This window comes from Lepidothrix coronata, unplaced genomic scaffold, assembly GCF_001604755.1.
Source record: "Lepidothrix coronata isolate B3197 unplaced genomic scaffold, Lepidothrix_coronata-1.0 Scaffold7, whole genome shotgun sequence".
NCBI classification, from domain to species: domain Eukaryota; kingdom Metazoa; phylum Chordata; class Aves; order Passeriformes; family Pipridae; genus Lepidothrix; species Lepidothrix coronata.
Window position 1 is genome coordinate 11622687 of NW_016690187.1, and position 21972 is coordinate 11644658.

Below are 21972 nucleotides of genomic sequence, written 5' to 3' on the forward strand. Positions count from 1 at the left end.
ATTGAAATAGAAATTCCTATATGGATCACACGACCTGGAACTACATCAGCCAGGTTTCTTATAGTTATCAGCCAGATGCTTTACAGTTCTAATCTTCTTGTTGTTTATTATAACTTCATTTTCATGCATTTATTTAATTTACTGGAAAAAAACCCTACCCATTCTCATGCATTAAAAACTTCCTCAATAATAAAACTACAACACAACTTTCATTTTTTTTAATAAAATATTGTAAAACAAGTGTTCATTTTTGGGCTCAATTATGTCAGACTTACTTTGTTTCTTCAGTTGAAATTCATAGAATAAATCAGAGCTGATAGCTATTCAGTGTAGAAAATATAATTTAAATAAGTTTTGAATGGGTACAGAGATCAATTCTCATCTATTAAAATTAATTTATGGAATAATTGTTGCTGCAGAAAGCTTCCTACCATTAGTAGCTTGCTATAAGTATCTTGTGAATGAACTAGTTTAAAAGTGAAATATTGGTAGAGAAAATGTGTAACTGGCAAATGGGAGTTTTTCGACTCCAGTGCTGCAGCAGTCTTGCTTTGTTTCCTTGGCTGTGACCCCCTCCAAAATTTGTTTGTATCCAGTGTGGAATTAATAGTTTTTAACTATAATGCAGTGGTAATATTGAAACTAAATATCCTGGGTTTTTTAGTGCTTTGTAAGTATTAACAGCATTTAGAAGTACAGCATGAAAATAGTAGTTTAAAAAACCCATGGTATTTCTAAGTTGAATTTACTTTACAGCCTCTTCTTTTTTTTTTTTTTTTGTTTTTAATAGAGCACTGCTACAGAAAGAGGAATAAAAACCAGGCGTACAAGTTCGTATCAAATACCAGTGGAGTTGCTGGAGGATCCCAGTGTAAGGCAAAGGGCCATGAGTATAGCTGACATTATCACAAATACAATGGAAGGTGTGTTATAACTGCAGATACGTGAACTTTCTTGACATAGACTTGCTTGAAGGTATTATATCACAGTGCAAATACAGAAGACAAAAAATAAACTGAAAAGTAGGAAAAAATGCATGTACATAATGAAAAAGGAAGGTGAAGAATCTGATAAGCAGGCTAAAGCAAAAAATGCACTGTAATTAAAATAGATAATGTGTATATGTTTTATACTGTTTATTAATGTTTAGCAGCTATTGGAAGAAACCTTCTGATAACTTTTCCTCTATCTGTACTGTAAAAATATTACAGAAAATTAAAGGCCAGGCCTTAGTTAATAAGGAGAAGGAAATTTTTAGTAGGATTATCTGGAATGACTACTAGTGAAAATCTTGAAAAAAGCGTGAATAATTTTCAAAAACCTATTTAGGATGAAATTAGGTTTATTATTTTCCTGAAAGTAAATAATTAGATGTTTGAGAGGACTGTGAAGTTGAAAGTGTAACTGAAAAAAAAATAATCCCTAAACGTAAGTATAGGGATTTTTATGATGTTTTGGGTTTTTTTTGAAACAAGATTATATAATATTAAAAATAAACAAGTATTTCAATTATTAGCTCAAAACTCTTAAGGTTTTTCTTTTAGTCTTCTAAAACCTTTTCAACCAGAAAACAATAGGTTAAATTCCTGGAAATCTGAGGAGGTTCCTATGAACATCCTTGGTGGTTTCAAGTGTAAAGATTAAAACTTGAAAAAGCTAAAAATTATCTTCACTTTCTCCAAAACTTGCTCACTATAAGTTTCTTTTTTTCCCCAGAACTTGAAGGATCCAGACAAAAATGTCCACCTTGCTGGTGCAAGTTTGCTAACACTTTCTTAATTTGGGATTGTTGTGAGCTCTGGTTAAAAGTAAAGAGTGTAGTGGCATTTATTGTAATGGATCCACTTGTTGATCTGGCTATCACTGTTTGCATAGTTTTAAACACACTATTTATGGCCATGGAACATTATCCAATGACTGAAGATTTTGAGAATGTACTTAAAATAGGAAATCAGGTAAGTCCTTCAATCTATATAATTTGATACAATTGGAACTTGGTTTCTCTTTAAAATAGAATTGCTTTTATTAATTTTATTATTGTCTCATAAAATAAATGTTAAAGGTTTAATTATACTAAAAATACCATTTGAGATATGTTGTATGTAAGTTTGATTTCTGTATTAAAATTTCTTCAAATACACTTTTCAACAACCAGAGTTTGAATGATACAAAACTGAAAGAAATATGGCTTGTTTGTGTTTAGTATCACAAAAATAAAGTAGGAGCCAAATTAGATTTTTTTAACTATAGGTACCATTGATAACACAAGAAAAGTTGAATGCTATTTTTGATTATAATTTTTCACTGCTATTTTTGTGTATTGATTTTGTATTTTCATGAAGAATGTTTATTTGACTGGTCCATAACAATTGCAAGGCAAAGAATATATGACTTGTAAGAGTATCTTGATACAATTGGGTTTTGTTCCCTAGTAGACAGAGTCTGTAGGTCGGGTTTGGTGAGGTTTTGTGATCGTGGCTGCATGTTTCATCCAGAAGACTCCCATTTTTTCCTTTCCCATGTAATGCAGTAACTTGAGCTGTGTGAGTATAACTGTTCCTTAGTGCTAAGAATTTGTGCGTGCTCCCAGTCAGCTAAAATGTCACTATAATACTGATGTAGTTTCAGTGGTTGCTTTTTTGCTTTTTGGACCTTTTAAAGAATGCTTCTGATTTTTTTTAATGTTTGCTCATCTTTCTAGTAAAAGATAGTAATTTATGCAGTTTTGTAGATACTGGTGATCATACGTCTACAGTAAATACAATGCATTTATTTCAGAGGTGTGTTTTGCCTGCTGCTTCAGAAGACATCAGAGACATTCAGAATCAGAAAGGAGTTTTACTTCAAACATGACCTTTCACACAACCGATGTTTTTTTTGGCAGAAAAAAGGAGATGATGTGCTTATCTCTGAATTCCTATGTAGACTTCATTAATAGCACATCACTCCAATTTGTGACCAATTCACGTTTTTCCACACTCCTTTGTTAAAGCAGCTTCCATTTGTCAAGAGCAACTGTTAATTATCTTGACGAGAAAAGTTCCTTTAATTAGATGGACAGCAGGTATGAGGAACAAACCGGAGGCCTGTTAGGAACAGTTTGTTCTTTGGTAGTCACTAAATGTGTCCCAGGTTTAACTGAAATTATGGGTTTATGCTACAGCTCATTTTGATGTTGCCACTTACCTTCTCTGTGGGCTTCAGCTTGTTATGATTTTCCTTACTGACATCCTGCTGTAAGAGGGATGCTACTTCTTACTTAAGTTGTTCTTTATCTGCTGGTTCAACTTATTAATGTTTATCTATAAAGTAACAATAAACATTCTTTCTTCAGGTTTTTACTGGAATTTTTGCAGCAGAAATGGTTCTCAAGATAATTGCCATGCATCCTTTTTATTATTTCCAAGTTGGCTGGAATATTTTTGATAGTTTTATAGTTACTCTTAGTTTGGTGGAGCTTTTTCTGTCAAATGTGGATGGATTATCTGTTCTCCGATCATTCAGATTGGTAAATAATATATCTGCATTAATGAATAAATTATATTTGTATTTCAACTGTACTCATAAAAATAAGACCCTTTTTAGTATTATGTGTATTTTTTACTAAGTGTCACAGGATATCTCTGCAAGCATGTTTTACAAAATTATTTCTGCTATCATTAAATACTGTGAGCCATTTTATGGTTCAGAAGCAACTAAATACTGTTTTAAGGTGTAATTTTATTATAATTGTTTTAACATGAATGGGTAAAGCTCAGAGAAATGTATAATTTTTTAAGTGTGTATTGAGAGATATAAATAAAACACTTCTAGTCTTGTTAACTTCCATATGTGGAAATAGCAAAGAGGCTAGAGGTGTTCTTTTCAAATGTAGAAATTATAAAATTCATGGTTTTGAAAAAGTTCAAAAAGATTGATTTTTCTTTTCCCCTTAGAAAAAAAAAAAGCTTTATTGTATTAGAAAAATATTTTTGTTTTAAAAATGAGAAATGATGTGTGAGACATACTTTCCTTGTGTTCTGTTTCCATTTTGCATTTCTGTTTTTCTTTTATCTGAAAACAAAAAATATTTAATGCACTTTTATTTTGAGTGGGTTATGGGTAAGAAAGAATATGAATTACACTTTTTCCGCTTCATAAGTTGAAATGTTTGACTTGCATATTGTGCTTTGCTTTTATTTCCGGACAGTGGGTGTGTCTGATCTTTTTTTAATTTATTGGAGGCAATATTCTTTTGGAAGACCTCATTCTCTGAGGATTTCAGAATCCTTTTTTTTCTGTCAGTAGAATTCTGATGAACTTTATTATTTTTTTAATTCATTTCTGCACATAATGGTTGAGATGTATGCCATGTTTAGAATGCACTGTCTGAACAAATAAAATCCCTGTTCTATTTTTTTCTTGAGTAAAAGAATACAGATATGCTACCAAAAAAAACCAAAAACAAACAAAAAAAAGAAAACCATAAAAAGGCAAAGTCTAAAATTTATTAGGTTTGAAAATGCGTATTTTATGAAACTCCTGGCTCTGTGTAAGTTATAGTTGTTGGAATCATGTTGAAGTTTCTACTTTTTGCTATTGCTGAGAATCACTAGTTTATAATATATTGCTGTTTCTATAGAATTTTTGTAACTACTGCAAATAATGCTTCTGTATTTTTGTTTTTCAGTTGCGAGTTTTCAAGTTGGCAAAATCTTGGCCAACTCTAAATATGCTGATTAAGATTATGGGCAACTCAGTGGGGGCTCTGGGCAATCTGACCCTGGTGCTGACAATCATTGTGTTCATTTTCGCTGTGGTTGGGATGCAGCTCTTTGGGAAACACTACAAAGATTGGGTCTGCAAGATCTCTGATAATTGTGAACTTCCACGCTGGCACATGCATGATTTTTTCCACTCTTTCCTGATTGTATTCCGAGTGCTGTGTGGAGAATGGATAGAAACAATGTGGGACTGCATGGAGGTTGCTGGCCAAGCCATGTGCATTACAGTCTTCATGATGGTCATGGTGATTGGAAACCTGGTGGTATGTAGCCAAAATAATTTTAGAATTCATTTAGAAAAAGAATGGTAGCAGAACCAGTAACTTATTTTTCTAAAAATTATTAAATGGGGATTTTAAATATGTTTTTCATGATTTTGAATTTGTTATGAGTATGGATTCTGAAATAGAGTTTTCTTATTGTTAGATTTCTGATCCTCTGTAGAATCCTCAGCTTGGAGGATGGCCCCCCTCGGGGTCTGGAGTGGAATTCAGATATGGATGAGAGAGTGCAGCACCATGTGTTCAGGTTTTTGTGGACTACTGGTTACTTAGAGAGGGAGAGAATAAAGGCACCCCAAGTGTTAGGCTTCTAGGATGGGAGTTTGCTGTTTGCAGAAGAGGACATAGCACAGCATGCTTCCCTACCTGATTGAAGCATCACTTCCAATCACACATAGCCAGGTTATTAGTGGTACTTTTTTTACCATTTTCTGCTCTCTCCTGTCTAAAAGACTGCTTTAACATTCATAAGACTCTGAAATGTATGCCATATTGAGACCTCCTCGTTGCATAGCCAGTACTTTACACAAGTAGTATAAAGAAACTTGAATTAGAAGGCACTTGTTATGCAGAAAAAAAAAACAGATTCGATTACTTCAGCCTTTCTTTCACTTCTTCACCTTTTTGCTTCCTCTTCTGTGCTCTTTACAGATACTTTTAAAGTAGTTGCATTATATCTGCTTTTTTTTTCTCCAGAGGAAAGCATCATATCTGCACCAGATTGTACCTAAATGTGTATACAGTTCTCTTTTAAAATAAGTTTTATATTTATTAACTCACCAGTATTTAAGGCTTTAATTGCTCTGCCTTTTCCTCTGCTTTTCTTATTGCCTTCTGAGTCTTCCTGTGTTATTCTACATCTCTTCTTTATGCAACTGTCAGTAGCAGAAGGATTTTAAATTGACCATCCTGGAAGCATTCTCTATAAATAAAATTTCTAACAGGAATAAGTTAATTATCTTTAAACCAGGTGTGCATTGCTTCTAGTTGCATAGCCGTTTGCTTCAGTATTTTCTACAAATCTATTGTCTTATAATGGACTGAACTGTGAAGCTTTTTGACGAAAGAAAACTTCCTCCTTAAGTAGTTTTCTAAACCAGAAGTTAGAACTTTGTGCAATGAAGTATCCACCTCTGTGAATTGTCCCACAGTATTTACCGTATTTGGATTTTACTCCATAGCACTAGTAGAATTTCTTACATGAGCAGACATGCCTGCTGTATGTTCAAGGCTGTTTTATCCATTTATCTTTCTGTGTTCCCAACACGTAGTTTTACCCGTTGTCTTCCAAGCTGGTAGACAAACTGATTTGAAGATTTCAAGAGCTGGTACTCTGCTGCTTTGGCGTTCGAGTTCCTGGGAGACCCTGGGCTCACATAACCGATACACGTTCTATGTTTTGTCTAGCTGTGGGAAGAGGATGACTTGGGGTTAGAAGACAGAGTGCATTCCTCGTTTTTTAAGTCGCACTCAGCAAAATATTTGAGTTTGGGCCAGCATGTAGGAAATGTGTTTTCTGCACAGATCAATTGTGTTTTCTGTTGCAGAGTGCTTCGCTTTGCCAGAGCAGTAAATATGTTGAATCTGTTCAGGCAGAACCAAAGAATCCTTCATTTCTGACCTTGTACAAGCCTGAGCAGAAAAAGAATTTACAAGTTTCAGCAGTGTAAAACCACAAAACCCCCTGTGTAGAGGTATAGGGCAGGTGCTGTGCTTAAATTACATTTGCATTTTATTTTCTGTGTAATTTCCAGAATCTTATACTTTGAAGGAAAGCATGAAACCTATGTTCGTAGTGCATTCGTGAGAAGCATGTGAATGACAACTGAAGAAATTCATCTCTGTTGTCTTTTTTTTTTTTAAATTAGGTATTGAACCTTTTTCTGGCCTTGCTGCTGAGTTCATTTAGTTCAGACAATCTTGCTGCTACAGAGGATGATAATGAAATGAACAACTTGCAGATTGCTGTTGCAAGAATTCAGAAGGGAATAGATTATCTGAAGAAAAAAGCAGGTGAATGTGTCCAAAAATCTTGTTTGGGAAAACAAGCTGTTGTAAATCAAAGAACAGCAACAGATCAGTTGAATGATGAGAGACACCACATGTCCAACTGTACCATCACTGGAAAAAGAATAGATACAAATTATCACAAAAATGAGAATGGAATGGCCACTGTTATAGGTGGCAATGATTATCCATCATTCATAAGGAACCCAAGCCTTACTGTTACAGTACCAATAGCTGCTGGAGAGTCTGATTTTGAACATCTAAACACAGAAGAGTTTAGCAGTGACTCAGATTTGGAAGAAAGCAAGGAGGTAAAATTTAAATATTTTATTTTTTTGTATGAGCTAATTATACCAGTTGTATTGTTTCTTTGTATGAATCTTCCTACTGAGGAATGGAAAACAGTTGTAATTTGAGATTGTTGGACTGTGCTGAGAGTGAATAAATTGAATTGGGCAAGTGGAGCTCAAGGGGGCAGGAAATCCAGGCAGAACTCTATGACCATACATGAACCCATTTATAAAAAGATTTTTGAAGAAACAGTCTCATACAAATTGTTGGTTAAATAGACAAACTAGTATATATGTACAGCATAAACAGTTAAAAGACTGGGTTTTTTTATTTAACTGTAATATTTCTGTGAAGGAAGGATGAAAGTAAATTGCTATTTAAAAATATTAGAGAAGATAATAATAAAGAATATGAATACCCTTTTAGGAAAATCAACATTACTTTTACTGAATAAACTTAACAGAGGTGCTAACTCAGGCTAATGAGAGCAGTAACAACAATTTTCGAGTTCTGAGATTAAAATGATGGGGAAGAACCAAGGGAACAATGTTAGTATTATAAGATGAATACATCAATTAAAAACTGCTGAGAAAAAGTAGAATTACTGAATGAAAAAATACTGATTTCTTGCTTGTTTGTGGGAGTTTTGAACCAGTCACTTCAAAGGCAAGTGCCTGACTTTAAACTTGGTCAGCAACTGCAGACCGAGGGGGAAAAGCAAAATTATGGATTTCAGCAGGATCCTGAGAGACAATGAAAATTCAGATAGCAATCTGTGGCTCAAGAGCAGACTGTGTCTAGCATCAATACCCCTGGCATGTGAAGACACCAGAACATTAGTACCACTGATTGTGTAGACAGCTGTACTCCAGCCTGGATTGTTTTGGATTTTGGTGGGGGATGGGGGTGTGTGTTTGTTTGTTTGTTGTTTTTTGGGAGTTCAGTTGATTGGTTTGGAGGGGTTTTGTTTAGTTTTCAGCTTTTTAGGTTTTTAGTTGTTTTGTTTTGAATGGGTAATTAATTTGACCATATCATTTCCAAATTGTAGAAAATAAGTTTGTTCTAGAAAAGTGTAGTGAAATTACATTTAGAAAGGTGTAATAAGGTACTCTTTAGGTGTTTCTTTTATTGTAGAGTGCAGTGTTCATTAGTATTACACTTATTTTTGCTATTTCACCAGCTCGTTTTCTGATGCTTAATTTGTTCCATCTACTTTTTGGAGATTTCACTGCTTCATGTATTATATTGACCACTCGGTTGAGAAGACTGTAGATTACTAAGAGGCCTCTTTAAAGCAAAGCAAATAATATTCATAACTTCCTTAAAAATCTGACCAAAGGATAGTGGACTTCTTAGTGTTTTAATAAAATTTGGTTTTCTGAAAGGAATATTTGATGAATCCAGGTAATCTACTCTTGCTCTGATAACTCTGTTAAATCTAACTCTTACCTGGAAAATATTCTTCAATTGAAGACACCTCGTTCTTCACTATTTTATATTTAAGTATTGGGTGACAAAATCTATGTCTCCTCACCTGTGATATATTTCTGAAGATGAAACGTAAGTATTAGCTGTTTATATGATACTATTATCTACTATTAATTTTAACACACTCAAATTTGGAGAAGTGGCTTAGGATTGGTATAGTCGAAAGACAACCATAGGAAATACATAAACTAACAGCGAAAAACTATTTCATGTAAACTAGTTCATAGTCAGCAAGGAAATTGTCTTTTGTTTTGTAGATTATTTCAGCTCTTCCTTTCAGAATTTCCCTTTGAATGGGAGCAGTTTATGTTGGAGTTATTAGATAGCTACATTATTTGATAAGCCTTTGAGAAGTTATTGGTGAGAAGTGAGATTAGATTTATAACAGAAGACTAATAAAAGATAGGTCTGAGATACCTGAGGAAATTACAGGTTTATTGTTAGGCATGGGATTTTGGTTTTGATTGCTCTATGTCTGCTGCAATCCATAATGTACCTTAAACTGTTTGAAACTTTTTTTTAAAGTCATGCAGTTAAACATAATGTTTGTGGGAAAAATTGCTTATGCAGAAGTTTTCATGTTTGACATGGTATGATTTACTTTTTGTTTTGTTTTGCCCGCAGCTTCTTTCTGAAAGTTACAGTAGATACATATTTAGCACCTAGTGAAGACCAGGAATAACCTTGAAAACGAAATGCAAGGAGAAATAAATTTCTGTCGTTTTAAAGGTCTAGTTACTACTATTTAAAGGATGCTTAAACCTGTAGTATACACAGCGTGGGTGTATCTGTCTGTCTTTTTTGTTTGGGGCTTTTTTTGGAGGAGGAGGGGAATTTGAGGATGAAAGGATTTTTGGTGGTGGTTTGGTGGGTTTTTCTGTGGGGTGTTTTTTATGTTCAGGCCCAAGTCCAGTATACCTCTATGAACTTTAGATGTTCTGCTAATCTTACCTCTTCCATTATATCTTTGTGTATGCTTAAAGCTTCAATCCACAGCTATAAATGTGATGTTTTGCAAATGTGTGTCATATCTAGAAAACACATTTTTTACTCAGTTGGAATCCACACTTCTGTTTCCAGAACTCAAACAACCTAAAGGGTACCGTGTTTTAATGTCATTGCGTACCATTCTTACTTCTCACAGGAGTGAAATAAAGCTGGATCAGTGGCGAATGCAGATCTGGTGCTTTTTAACCAGGCAGAGCAACGTGTCAGCATGTTTACACAGGTTACCTGAACAAATCATACATATATGGTCATTTTTGAAATTGATTGGCCTGCATGCTACTCAGCTACAATATACTTTTCCCCATATGTTGCAATGTAGTGGAAACATACACAGCTGCTCTGTAAGCTGAGCCCCATGACCCACATCACAGCATGACTGAGGGCAACACCAACATGTTCTTCTCTCCTTGTTACATCTTTGGTATTTTCTGTACTACTTCTGTGGCATAACCTGCATGCTTTGTAGGTTTTTATTATTGTGATCTGAATTATTAAGTGTTAAGACTTCAAGGTTAAGAGAGGTTAACAACCTATGATTTTATGAAAATGAATAGTCCTCATGATGTTTTCTGTCATCTCTTGTACCATGTTTTTAACTGTCGTGTAATTATGAACATTTTCTGAGCATGTTCATTTGACCAGTGCCTCTGTAATATTACATATATACAGTTACCTGTATGCTAAAATGTTTATATCTTTGATATAAATTGTTTTGTGTTTGTTCACAGTGTTTTTATAATTTACATTCCAGTTTTCTCATATAAGAGAAGCTAAAATATAGGATGAAAGATACACTTCTAGGGATAATCAAACCTTTTTTTATACATATGCATAGTTCTTTGGATATGGATGTAATGATACAAACTACTCACAAAGTTTGTATATGTCTGTAAGATTGGAAGTTAGGGCATCATTTATATAAGTTTTGTTCTTCATTGTCAGTAATTGTTTCTCTGTGAACTTAATCCAGTTGCTTAATTTTTATAAAGATAGACCTAAAACGTAATTTCAATCAGAAATTCTGTGTAGGTTTCTGTGTAGCTGTCTAAATCTATCTGGGGTTTTTATAACTATATGAATAAGGAAGTTCAAACAAAGAAGAAATATAAAAATAGGAAAATCCGGAATATGAGTAAAAGTAAGACAGTTGTTAAATAGATGAAATACGAACTAATAGCCTACCAAATCTCTAAATTCAGGAACTCCAGAACTATAAAACAAACCTTAATTGTACCAAGTTATGTATTTCTTATTCCTGATGATCTCTTCTGAATAGTTGGGCACTTTCTCTCTTTGTCATATTGAGGTATTCCTTTTCCAAATACAAATTTTGTTTACGTGGCTTTGTTGTGGAATCCTGCATTATTTTTTGTGTATTCTTTGGCACTGTTTTATATATTGGAAAGATTTAGGCCTCACTTTTTTTGTTCAAGAGGGGCCTGTAAGCTGGTCAGAAAGAAGAAATGTAAAAATGTCTTTGTAAGGATTTTTCCAAACCTTTTTAGAAAAGGCACTTACATAGGGGAGAGAAGAATGTGGTAGTATCCCATCCTAGTGGTCCCAAGTATGGGGGAATCAGTCTCATTTGATGGATATTGTTTATGTGACACTGGTCCTGCTTCAAGCTTCTGCTAGTATGAATTTGGACAAGTGCAGAGCAGCACACAAACCAGTAAAGCAGGAGCTTGTAATCATCTGAATATCACTTTGTCTTACTTACCCTTCATTGCATAATAACATGATGCTTTTTTTAATAGATACACACACCAGTTTTTTCCTAAGTTACAGAGTAGGAGCAGTAGGTTTTGAGTTTAGTTTGTTGAAAAAAAAGTATTTTCTATGGAGAATCTTCTGGTTTCTTTAAAAGGTACGCTTTAACTGTAGACATGGTTACTTTTATTCTTTCAGGAAAAGATCCCAATAAAAGTGACTTTACTAACTGTGATTATGCTGAAGAGTACCCTACTCAGTGATAAGTCAACATGATGATTACAAAAAATGTGCTTTGTGTACTTTTTGTTGTTTAATTAATAGTTGACACTAAATGGAAAAATGAGAGGTTTTTTTAACTGAAGTATTTCCTGTTAAAAATAGATCTGATTGACTAGGCAGATAGCCAGTGGATGGAATATCAAAAGATCCAACACTGGTGCTTTCTCTTGTGTTTCTACATAACAATATTTTTGGATCCTCTTTTCTAAGAGGTTCCTAGCCATGTTCTCCAAAGCTCTGTTATCAGCAATTGTCTTTCACGTTTTACTGTAGTGCTTTACCTCTTCTTCAGCAAAAAGAGACTTGGTGATCTTAAATTAAAAAGCAAAAGAGAGAGAGATCCTTAGTTAATGGAAATATGAGAGTATGCAGTGCAGTCATCCAGTGAGTTGGGTTTTTTTGGTTTTTTTAAAATTACGCAAGACAATCTTTCCCTCTTATTCCTCCTCTTAACAACTGTATTGCTGATATGTTTTTTGTTTGCTTTGGAGCTTCAGTGGAACAATTTGTAGTAGTAGTAGTAGTAACATTTTTCTTGCAAATATTTGTGCCATTATACCTTGAATGCTTCAGAAATACAACCAGATCATAAGCATCAAATTATGACCTTAAAACAGTACAGGAGATATTTATATTGAAAAAATTGAAGTATTCAAAATCTGAATAGCTTTTCACTGCCAACAGTGAAAAAGAAAAAGGATATTGTATTGAGGGAATTTTCTGTAACAAAAACGATTTAGTGATTCTTTGCAAACATTAAGATCACTAATCAACTTCGAGTATGTCAGTTAATCCATTCAATCCAGTACTTAGTGTACATACAATATGGCCTTCTTACCTCAGTCTGGTAAACTGAGCAGCAGCTAATTCCCCAGAAGGTAAAGGATGAACATTTCTGTCTTTCCTAAAAGTCCCCCTCCTGGAGTGATTCCTATAATCAGTTAGATTTCTGCAAACTTTGTAAATAGCAAAGAAACTAGCTTTCAAATTTTTAATTAGAACAGGAAGCTCTTCTATGCATATTATTTTTATGATCTCTTTCTGTTTCTGTTTTTGTTGTTTGATAACTGCATCTTAGTGAAAAATATGGGTACCCTACATAAAAAAGAGAACCAATGTTTAGTTAAATCTGTGACTCTTCAAGCAGTAGGATTATATCCTATACTGTCCATAGAAAACAGACTTTCACATTACTGAAAGACTGTCACACTAGTGACAAAGTCACTAACCAGACTAGCTGGTTTATGTCAAAATAGTTCATGGAATTTCTAATTTGATTCTAGAGTCAAGAAAATTACTATTCTTAATTAAAACTAAATTTAAAAAAATCTCTAGTCTCTGATTCTTCTACTGTGAGTTAGAGGAGATATGTATCTTTTTGTTCCAAACACATTGATTCTTTTCAGTTCCTTTTGTATTTATGGTTGTTCATCTCATATTCTTTCAGTTGAATTCATGTCATCTGCTCAGACAGTTCACTAAGCTTACAGTTAAAATGACCCAGGGTACTTCATGTTGGTTTTAATTTTTATTAGCAATATGACACAAAACTTCTGTACTCTTAAAAAATATATTTTTTAAAATTAATAATTTGATTTATAATTCAATTAAGAATTTCAGTTTACCCACCACCGCTGCAACATTTTGCAATATATATGCTATGTCATGGAATGATGAAAGCAGCATATTAATAAAATTATAAAGGGCATATAGTGCTATCCTCCTGTTCAGAAGAATTAGATAGGAATAGTTGTTTGCTGTGAATATTGCTATTGTAAAATTAATGGTACTAAAAATGACAAGACATGTTTACAGTAGACATGAGCAATATGGGCCTTCTATTCCAGATAATCAGTTTTTAAAAAAGTAGCAGCAAAGTAGGCAATATAACAAAGCCTTTTTTAATAAAAGTAAATGCAGAATATTGAGTTACTTATTGTATTGTCTCTGTCTTTCAAAAACATGAAAAAATTGTTTAATACTGAAAATAATTTTGTCCTTTCGTGTTTCACAATTGAGCTGTAAATACAACTTGATTGGATAGTAACTTGTCTGCTTTTGTATCTTAAGTATCTCTTAATCATGCAAGTCTAGCTAAATTAATGAAAATGGTGTTGATTTGACAAAACCAAGGTTGTTTTATAAAGTGTGCTTACATCATTCCCTACGGACATTTACTTGTGTGACTTCATTACTGATGTTTTATACTTCTTGATAATAACATTATAAAATGTCAGAGAATGCTGTGGCCAAAACTACTTTGACTTAGTTTGGTACTCATACTTGAGATTAAGTGTACAGGACACCACATCTTCCTTTAAAATCTCCAGACTACAGACTTTGCAATACACGGGCAGATTACAAAATAAAAAAATAAATTAGGGTTTATTCTTTTATTGTTTGGGGCAGGTTTTTTAATTGTTTTTGTTTGTTTGAGTTGTTTTGGGGTTTTTTTGTTTGTTTTAGTTTGGTTTTGGGTTTGGTTTTTTTTTCTACTAATGTGACTTTTGTAATTTTAATTATTAAAACAAAAAAATAATTCCTGGGTGTTGACTGTACAGGTATGTGTACCAGAGTAATGGGTAGTTTCAGAATGCACAATGTACTACATATGTGCATTGGCAAAAAAGAATGCAAATTAATGCCAGTTGAAATGTATAAGAAAGTAATAGTAGAAAACAAAATAAATAGAATATGTATCAGCAAATCATCTTGGTAACAGTTAACTTTGATGAATGATCACACTGTACTATATTTAGACTAGAAATTCTGAAATTTCATGAAAAATTACATGATATGTCTTGCAATATCTGGGTAGAAAGTGGATGATTTATGCACATTTCAACAGCATTGACTGCTACACGTGGGTGTTTGTGTGTATTTCTGGTGACAAATATTGTTCTTATTATTACTGGTACACAGCGTTGCATGCCTAAAGTTAATTACAGTTCTAAAAATGTAAATATTAGTAAAGTAAAAATGTTATCGAATTTTATTTTCAGAAGTTAAATTTTTCCAGCTCATCTGAAGGAAGTACAGTTAATTTAGCTGTCTTTGGAGATGAAATAGCTGAAACTGAACCAGAAAAAGCATCAGAACTACAGGACTGCTTTACAGAAGGTATGGAAATAAAATTTGGGGTTAGAAATCACATTTTGCTTGTTTGCAGTTCAAGGAAGATATTGGCTACAGCAGCCCTGGATCCTAGTTTGTCAAGTCTTAGGATATGATTAATTTTGTCTTTTGTAGATGTGCTGAAGTCCGTGGAGCCATTTGTGTGATGCAAAGATAAATATGTGTGTATGTGATCATTTATGATATTTTAAAATAATCAATAGGCACAATTCTGTAAACTGATTCTCAGCCATCAGTAATTCTGTTGATTTGAATTACACTGTCAGTAGTGAAATCTGCAAGACCAAGCCCTCCACAAGGTTCACTTCACTGAGAAATTTAAACCATAGTCATGTGATTACTCACAGTCGCTTTTTAGTGCTAGAAAGCAATCCAGTGGTTGATTCAGATTTTGGAAAGTTTGACTCAAACAACAGTTATTATCTTGACATTATACTATTAATGGAGTGAGAGGGCGCATAAATATAATGTGGGATGCAACAGGTGAATGAGATCCTGTGGTGCTATTTAAGTAAAGAAGTCTTAACAGTGTACTTGAATGTCCTTAGAAGTTTTTATTCATTTTATTTCTGTATAACTATATCCTTTAGGGGACTATTGAAATTTACTATGTAGGAAAGAATTTTCAGTTTTTGCAATATTAAGATTTTAATTTCCTTTTAAGTTGTGGGTAAAATCATTCAAAACAAAATATGTTCCAGGATTAAATCTCCTGTCCATGCTTTCTGATTTACTATTTTGAAGACACCTTTGATTTAGGCTAGGAATCTTATCCTTTGAAGTATTCTTTTACTTATCTTTAAAAAAACAAAATTGTTTTTAAATGTGGGATTGCGTTGACTATATCAAGCTCTTAATTAAAAAAAAAAGTGCATTTCTCAAATAATTTAACATTATGTGATATCTATCAGTGCTTGGGCATAAGATTATTTTTTTCATAATGTAAGCATTTTGGCTAGTTGAAGGTGAGGTTAACCATGTTCTTCACAGTGGTAGGTGTTTTATCTGAGCTGATGAAACATAGTGTAACTTACTTACTTGTAACATATCAACTTAATGACACTCACAGGAAACCCAGAATGCATTTGGGACCCATTAAAGTAGTTTCAACCTCTTTACGTTTTTGTATTGTTAATAATTTTTAAAGAATTCAGGAGGCTACTATTGGCTAAGCAGATACTGATATTCATTGAAAATGATGCCTCTAGGCTCCATGGTAGATGTGGATGGTTGTGTGGAAGTTGCCACAAATCTGTATCACATGGGAAAGCTCTCACAGTCTCCAGACATTTGTTTATGTCATGAAAGAGGTATCCTTAGTTAGCCCTTGAAGCAGCAGTTTTTCCTCAGTGTAATAAATTAGTGTTTATGTCTGTGATTTATCTGAACCTTAGCTGAGAAGCAAAATTTCTTTTAAAAGAAGCTTCTGTACTCTTGAACTAGTTCATGTGAAAGTTGCTGTGTATGCTCTTCTTTTCTACTCCCTGATATTTCTCCTGTGTTCTTTGATTATCTGTATATAAGTTGAAAATAATTTTAAAAATGTTTGTAAATGAAAATTAGCTCAATTAGATTACTCTCTTTTATTATAAGCTTGATGTAGCTAGCATCAGAGTAGAGAAAAAATTGTGTACATGCAAATTTTCCTACATCCAAAGTATAAAATTGAGAAAAGTAGGTATGCTTTAAGTAGCATGCAGTAATTTGAAGCGCAGAGTGAAGTAATTTGAACTTCTTGAAACAGGAGCTAGTTAAGAATCATTTGATTTTTCAGAATAATAAAAATTTTACCATATAAAAATATTTTTTGTACTGTTAGGCTGTATACGGAAGTTTAAATGCTGTAAAGGAAGTATGGAAAGCACAAAAGGAAGAATCTGGTGGAACCTTCGAAAAACCTGTTACAAGATAGTAGAACACAACTGGTTTGAAACATTTATTGTCTTCATGATTCTTCTCAGCAGTGGAGCTCTGGTAAGTCAAGCTTGCAGCCATAGGAATGGTACCTATTAAAATGTGTTATCAAAGGCAGTATTATAACATGTGTTCATTAAGAAAAAAATACAGAGTTGTCTTGAAAGAGAACTTGGACCTGAATTCTCAGATTATTTCAAGTATTACATTTAAAATAAGTCATTAAAATGTTGCAGGTGAATTTTTGATTAATACAAGGTAATGTATCTATGTTTATGAAAAGGATTATGATAAAAACCTTCTTTAAGAAATTATAAAAATAATGAAAAATGGATTGTGTGCAATAAAGGAAGCAATTTTTCTACTTCAAATTAAAATTGTCGCCAAAAGCAGTATAGATACTAAATTCATCATGCTCTCATTATTTTTTTGCTATAATTTTAGTTTCAGTATTTCTAGTCTGTTACATAGGAATTCTTGAGTTCCTTTATGCTGTTCTTAGTGACATTTAGTCCTTCACACAATTTGGACTTGTTTTGGTTGTTGATTGACGTAGGATTTGGTATATACTGTCATTATTTCAGCTCCAACACCTAAAGCACCATGTCCCTTCCTTCTCTGACCTTGATGTTTACCCGGTAGTTTCTCTCATTTTTTTCCTTCAATCCTCATACTGCCATGTGATGTTTTGCAATCTCTTAAATATATTTTCCCAGAGGCACCACCAGCTTTACCATTGGACTCAGCTGCTTCCAGTGTTGGGTTCATGCTGGAGCCAGCACAAAACAGCCCCCTGCTCTCTCCTCACAGTGGCCACACCTACAGCCTGCCACTACTAAAACCTTGCCATCAGCAAAGATTGTCAGCAACATAATATTTGGTCTCTGTAGCTCATTATTCTCTTTTGTTAATTGAAGTTAATGTAATAATGAGACTGCCTCCTGACTGAACCTGACTGGGCTTTCCAGGGTGACAAATTGTAATTCTGCGTTGAATATTACTGAAATTTCTAAAAACTTTTTTGGCAACTTCAGACATTCTTTTGTAATTCCATTATCAGACAATGATAAAATCTAAAACTCAGAAAGAATGCAATTGTAGTTTCTACTCATATTGGTTTTTCAAGGTAAAATATCTCAAGTTGAAAGTGATTCTACTTTGCTGTTTTAATTCAGTTCTGATTAATTTGTAATTTGCAAAGAGTTTTCAATATCTGACTTATATATAACCCATTCTTCACAGGCCTTTGAAGATATAAATATTGAACGGCGCAAGACTGTAAAAATCATACTGGAATATGCTGATAAAATCTTTACTTATGTCTTTATTCTGGAAATGGTGCTAAAATGGGTGGCCTACGGTTTTCAGACTTACTTCACTAATGCTTGGTGCTGGCTGGACTTCCTGATTGTTGATGTAAGTACTATACTTTCTAGGTAGTCTATTTTTGTTGTTTAGGCAGATCCTTTTTTGTAGCTCCAATATGATATGTATACAGTGAATAATATAAATTTGACTTAAAAGAACAGAAAATTACATACTTGTGAATAAGATTCCACTGTAATTACGTGGTGAGTAACTAAATCTGGCCTTGTGCCATCATTGACTCCATGTGTTCTGTGCTTTACTACTCTGGGTTCTGACTGGTAAGTGAGGACTATCAACTGGTTTGACTTCAGTCTTCTGGATGTGGTGACAGAGAAGGAGGAAGCAGACACAGCAAGGAAAGAGAAATTAAAGTGAGAATATGGAGTAGGACAGTAGCACAGCTGATCCCGAGCTTAATGTGTCACTGGCAAGGAAGTGTGGGGGAGAATTGTTCTTCAACAATAGCAGTAAAAACTAGTGTTGAAATTTCACTCCAAAGAAATTAATTAAATTAGTGATATTGCATGATGTGTTTGGTTAAAGGAGTTCTTTTTCTTTGCGTAGACATTGGAGTGGAAATTCAACAAATGGACAAGAGAAAACTCTGTTAGTTGGATGGTATCTGGAATCTAGGACAGAAATTTTGTCTCCTGCCAGTAGAATTGAAACTTACCTAATGCTCTTTTTAAAGTAGATTTTTTGGAGGGAAGGGCACCAGTGGTGTTTTTTGTCTTCCTCGTGTAACTGTGCTGCTCTTTCTAGTGAATCCACATTCTGAGCAAATGGACTAGCTCAGTGACATGAGATAACACATGATCTCTCTGGGAAAGTTTTCTACTTTCTCCTTTCATATCCTCTCCACTTCTTCTGTTGTGAACACCCAAATTAAATTTACACCAAGTACAAAGTCAACACACATTCCCGGCACAGATGTATTGATCTGTAAGAAACTTAGAAAGTATAAAAGATTATCCCCTTTCCCTAAGATTAAATTATCCAAAGCAAAATACCCTCAACAAGCAAAAGGAAAAAAAGTTAGGACTGTCTTTTGAGTAAGGCTGAATGTACTATGTGTTTTTATTAGCTTTCTTTATGAATACCATTGGCTTCTGATTTTTCTTTATTGTAGCTTAAATGAAAAATTATAACAATTTTTTAATTAGCGGAAAATCAGCAGCAATCATCTAGATCAATTTTGTTGTCTTCACTTAAAATTGTTGATGCAATACTTTAGAATCCTAAAAGGAAATGAGACTAAGAAAGTTTCCAGAACCTTGTGATACTTAAATTTGCTTTTTTTTTTATCCATTAGAGTTGTAATTAGTGAAAATGAAAGAAAATTAAATATAAATAAATAAATGTATTACTAATTAAATAATATTTAAGTAGTATTCAGAATTAGTATCTCTGTACAAACCTGTATTGGGAAAGATTGATCTTGAATTGATTTAAGATCAATGCTTTAAAGTAAAGTGTACCATATCTCCATATGGATAGGTACAGGCTCTTCCTTTTTGAGTGATTTCAGCGCTGTCGTGTAGCTGTCTTAATCTTTTGCTTCCAGTGTCTGCATTTTATGGCCCTGCAATAGCAGATTATATAACAGTTTATGTTGGATGGCACTTTTGGAGGTTTCAATTCGCTCGAACCTCAAAGTGAGATTAGACAGCTGAGGCTGATACTCAGTTTTGAACGGAGAATGCCTTACTTAGCAATCCATTTCCAGTGTGTGACTGGAAACTCATCCCTAAAGTCAGTTGTGATCTGCTTAGCTTTTTCTGACTTTGCTGCCAGATTTACTTGTTATTGTTTTCAGCTAGGAGCAAGCAACTTTTTCTCTTACTGTGGCCGTTTTACCTGCTGGTTTAGGTAACAGGCAGTATGCTGCCCTCAACTGCTTGAATCTGTCTTTGCTTTATCTTCCTGTCTTGTGCCTTTATCCAGCTAAACATTGAATAAAATTGCCATACTAGTACCAGTCAAATTAAATTATCACAATGAGGCAACATTTTACGGATTCTTTTTAGGCAAACTGTCCTGTACCTATCAGTCTGAACTTTCCAGCTGTTCCCTATTTGGGAAAGAACTTAGAGTATACAAACAGAAATTCTTACCCATTGTGTTATTCATAGTGATTTCAGAAAAGGATAATTAGCCCCAAAACAAGTGCAAATGCTGGTTTAGCTCAGCTTTCTATGTGCAAGTACAAATGATTTTACGAAAAAGAACAAATATGGGATTGTACAGTATTTGGCAGCTTGCTTGAGCTACCCTTAAAGGAAAGAAATCTACAGAAGTCTTCCTTGTGTAAATGCAACAAGAGACAGTGATCTGGGGTGGAAGATTCAATGAGGAAAAAAGTCGTTGACTTTCACCAGAAAATGGCAGGAAAATCAGCTTTTGAGCTGTTAATCCAGCTGTAATAAAGGTTTCAAAAATTTTTGTGGATTAAATCCTTTCTTCCTCAAAAGTAATACTGTTAAGAGGAAATGTCAAGGCACATTAATTATCCAAAACAGAGACAGTTTAACAAATCCAAAATAAGATGTTTCCTGCTTATGGTAACCTGCGGTATTTGGTAGTTATAAGACCAGAGAGTTGAAATGAAGCTGAGGTTGCGATTCTGCCTCACATATACCACTGCAGTGGGTTTTTTACATTTCCCCTTCTTTTTGCTACAATACATCTTTGTGGCAGTGGAAGTATATAATACTGTTTGCTAATTTTACATCGCAGAAATGTTGCATTTAGCAATTTTATGTGTGGAAGACAATTCAGAGCTGGTGTCAGGCGTTGTCCAAACCATGGTCTGACACAAGGAAGAAGAGGAAATTTTTTTTAAAATGAAATTACTTGTGTGCACACAGACCCACATCCACAGATGGTACCAGAAAAACTAAGCTTTCATTACCTTCAGCACCATGTGATGAGAGGAACTATCCTTACTTTCTCCCCTCCAAAAAAAGAAAGCAGAAAAAAGCAATGTGTTAAATTGTGTCATAATTTTCAAAGAAAGGTAAAACTATCGCATTATTAAGTAGAGATGCTCTAATCTTGCAGGAAGAGGCTTTCCTCTAATGCAAATATAATGACTGCATTACCTAAGAAAATATGGTTATCTGACAGGAATACTTAAAACATTTTCTCTGTAACTTCCATAGAATTATAGTCTGAAGGTGTAATGATCTTAAGGTCTTGATGGATTCATAAGGATTAATGCTTTCTATACTAAATGTTTGTCTAACATTCGAATTTAAAGAGGGCACAATCTTCTGAAACTGATTATTATAATTCAGTTTGTATAGGAAATCAGATTAGTGGCATAAACAAAGGTCATTCCACTCAGTGAATGTGTTATTTTTCTGGATCTTCTCCTAATTTTTTCTCCTTTTTTTTTTGTTTAATTAATTTTTCTTCTCTTGAACTACATGGCCTAATTGTAATTACTATAGTGGCTGAATTATCTGAAGTTTTAGACAGGTTATTTCAAAAATACAGGTAGTGATCACTGACTTGTATTTCATGTATTGCGCAGTTATTCCCTGTGTTAATTTGGTTTTATCAAGTTTGTATGATTTACAAAACAAAAATTAAATCTTGATTTTTTTAAAAATCACCTTTGATTATATTAAACCATTGCATGCTATCTTTAAGAAAATTAGCCAGTTTCTCCTCATTGTCTGTCTATTTTATTATGTGCCATTGTTTCATTCATTTCAATGCTC

General features: G+C 33.7%; 1 protein-coding gene across 2 annotated transcripts in view; it reads left to right on the plus strand.

The window, feature by feature from the left end:
* LOC108509129 (sodium channel protein type 2 subunit alpha-like) overlaps positions 1-21972 on the plus strand; it is a 50097-nt gene that overhangs the window by 15251 nt on the left and 12874 nt on the right. For both annotated transcript variants that reach the window (XM_017838400.1, XM_017838408.1), the window contains exons 12-19: positions 791-923; positions 1717-1955; positions 3335-3508; positions 4670-5026; positions 6913-7362; positions 14833-14950; positions 16785-16939; positions 18122-18295. In XM_017838400.1, coding sequence (XP_017693889.1) covers positions 791-923; positions 1717-1955; positions 3335-3508; positions 4670-5026; positions 6913-7362; positions 14833-14950; positions 16785-16939; positions 18122-18295 — 1800 coding nt within the window. The remainder of the gene's footprint in view (positions 1-790; positions 924-1716; positions 1956-3334; positions 3509-4669; positions 5027-6912; positions 7363-14832; positions 14951-16784; positions 16940-18121; positions 18296-21972) is intronic.